Source organism: Austrofundulus limnaeus, unplaced genomic scaffold (assembly GCF_001266775.1).
Source record: "Austrofundulus limnaeus strain Quisiro unplaced genomic scaffold, Austrofundulus_limnaeus-1.0 Scaffold588, whole genome shotgun sequence".
Classification (NCBI taxonomy): domain Eukaryota; kingdom Metazoa; phylum Chordata; class Actinopteri; order Cyprinodontiformes; family Rivulidae; genus Austrofundulus; species Austrofundulus limnaeus.
Window position 1 is genome coordinate 123,600 of NW_013952990.1, and position 1,768 is coordinate 125,367.

The 1,768-nt window shown below is 41.5% G+C and overlaps 2 protein-coding genes across 2 annotated transcripts in view; one reads left to right on the top strand and one right to left on the bottom strand.

Annotated features, from left to right (window-relative positions):
• Window positions 1-586, bottom strand: part of si:ch211-218c6.8 (apoptosis facilitator Bcl-2-like protein 14) — a 2,613-nt gene extending 2,027 nt beyond the window's left edge. Inside the window, exon 1 of the mRNA XM_014026781.1 lies at window positions 385-586. The gene's annotated coding sequence lies outside the window, so the exon portion shown is untranslated. The remainder of the gene's footprint in view (window positions 1-384) is intronic.
• Window positions 587-947: 361 nt separating this feature from the next.
• snx20 (sorting nexin 20) overlaps window positions 948-1,768 on the top strand; it is a 4,887-nt gene continuing 4,066 nt past the window's right edge. Inside the window, exon 1 of the mRNA XM_014026777.1 lies at window positions 948-1,501. Coding sequence (XP_013882231.1) covers window positions 1,456-1,501 — 46 coding nt within the window. The 5' untranslated portion in view covers window positions 948-1,455. The remainder of the gene's footprint in view (window positions 1,502-1,768) is intronic.

Below are 1,768 nucleotides of genomic sequence, written 5' to 3' on the forward strand. Positions count from 1 at the left end.
CCCCCATGCCCCCCCGAAAAAGATTTCTGCACGCGCCACTGCTGCTGAGCAGAACCAACGAGGAGCTGAAGTTGGTTCTGGTTCTGGTTCTGGGAGATGTGAAGTCCTACAAGCTTTTAATCCCAGATGAAAAACGAACTTTATAGTTTTTCATGTTTTATTCTTCAGAAATAAACAGAAATAAACTGAGCAGCTAACCTTTTGTTACTTGTTGCTACTTTTAAGCCTTTAGCTGCTTTCAGTTAGTGTTCAGCTGAGTCTTAGCTGTCATTTAAAGAACCAGAACTTTTCTGAGCAGAACTCTGCAGCTTCAAACTTTCCGACGGAACATTTTAGTTTCGCTTTCTTTTAGCTTCACAAACAACAAACAGCTGCTGAACGCACCTGCACGAGGCGCGCGGGTCCAGGTGAAACCCACGAACCGGTTCTACGTTGGATGGACTCACCGGGACCGGACCGGACCGTCAGACCGTCTCTGGAGCTGCCGTCACCCGAGTGCCTCCTCTTCCTCGTCCTGTGGGTTAGGGGCGGATCGATCTGAATATCGATACAAACGGTGTCCTCGGATCGATACTTGACTCTGAACTGCTGAAGGTTCTTTTTATTCCAGCTGATATTTCACATGAAATCATTTCAAATTAAATCTGTTTTTGTTTTGTGACAAATATCACAGTTTGAAACGTCAAAACTTTCAGACTTTTTATTCAAAAATGTCTCATGATGAATTTTTTCTTATTGTTTTATTTTTTTTACTTTAAATTATAAAAACAGGAGCTCAACTAGAAGAGTTCTGCAGAGATGCTACAACATCAGAACCAGAACCGAGCCACCAGATTTACCACAATTTTTAAAATAACTGAAACTTTATGTTTTCTGACCCACAAACAACAACAACAACAACAACAACAACAACAACAACAACAACAACAACAACAACAACAACAACAACACACTGTCTGGTGAATGCATTAATTCATGTTTAATCAGAACTATTATTACAGTAACTGGTGTTGATTCTAATTTCTAATTTGATAAAACTAGAAAAATAAACAAAAGTGGGCGTGTCTGTTCTCTGCCACGCCCACACAGGTTTACATGTTTAAACTGATCACAGATGTGTTACAGTTTAGTGTTTCTTCTTCTTCTTCTTCTTCTTCTTCTTCTTCTTCTTCTTCTTCTTCTTCTTCTTCTTCTTCTTCTTCTTCTTCTTCTTCTTTTACAAAGTAAAACATTTAAATGAACTTCTTTCATGAACTTGACTTTGTTTCTCACAGACTCCGCCCGTCTGCTCTGACTGCTGCTATAAACCAAGCGCTCCTCGGTCTGTTTCCTCCTACATATATTGGAACGAGCAGAACTTCCTGTCAGAACGAACTGCTCGTGTTTTCAGAAACATGAAGCTGCAGACCTGAGATCAGGTTTTCTCTGGTTGAGGGGCTCAGCTCTGAAGACCTGATGGCAGAACTGAACCAGGACCCAGTGGACCCGGCAGAGACTGCAGGTTCTCTTGTTTTTCTTCTGTTTTGTGTTTCAGCTGCAGCAGAGGACCTGATGAACAAACTCCTCCTGATCGATCTGAAGCTTTTACTCTTTGTAATTTATGATTATTGATCCAGAAAACCACATCTGCTGTTTTCAGCTGCAGCTTGGTTGGTTGACTGGCTGCTTATCTGGTTAGTTGGTTGGTTGACTGGCTGCTTATCTGGTTAGTTGGTTGGTTGACTGGCTGCTTATCTGGTTAGTTGGTTGGTTGACTGGCTGATTATCT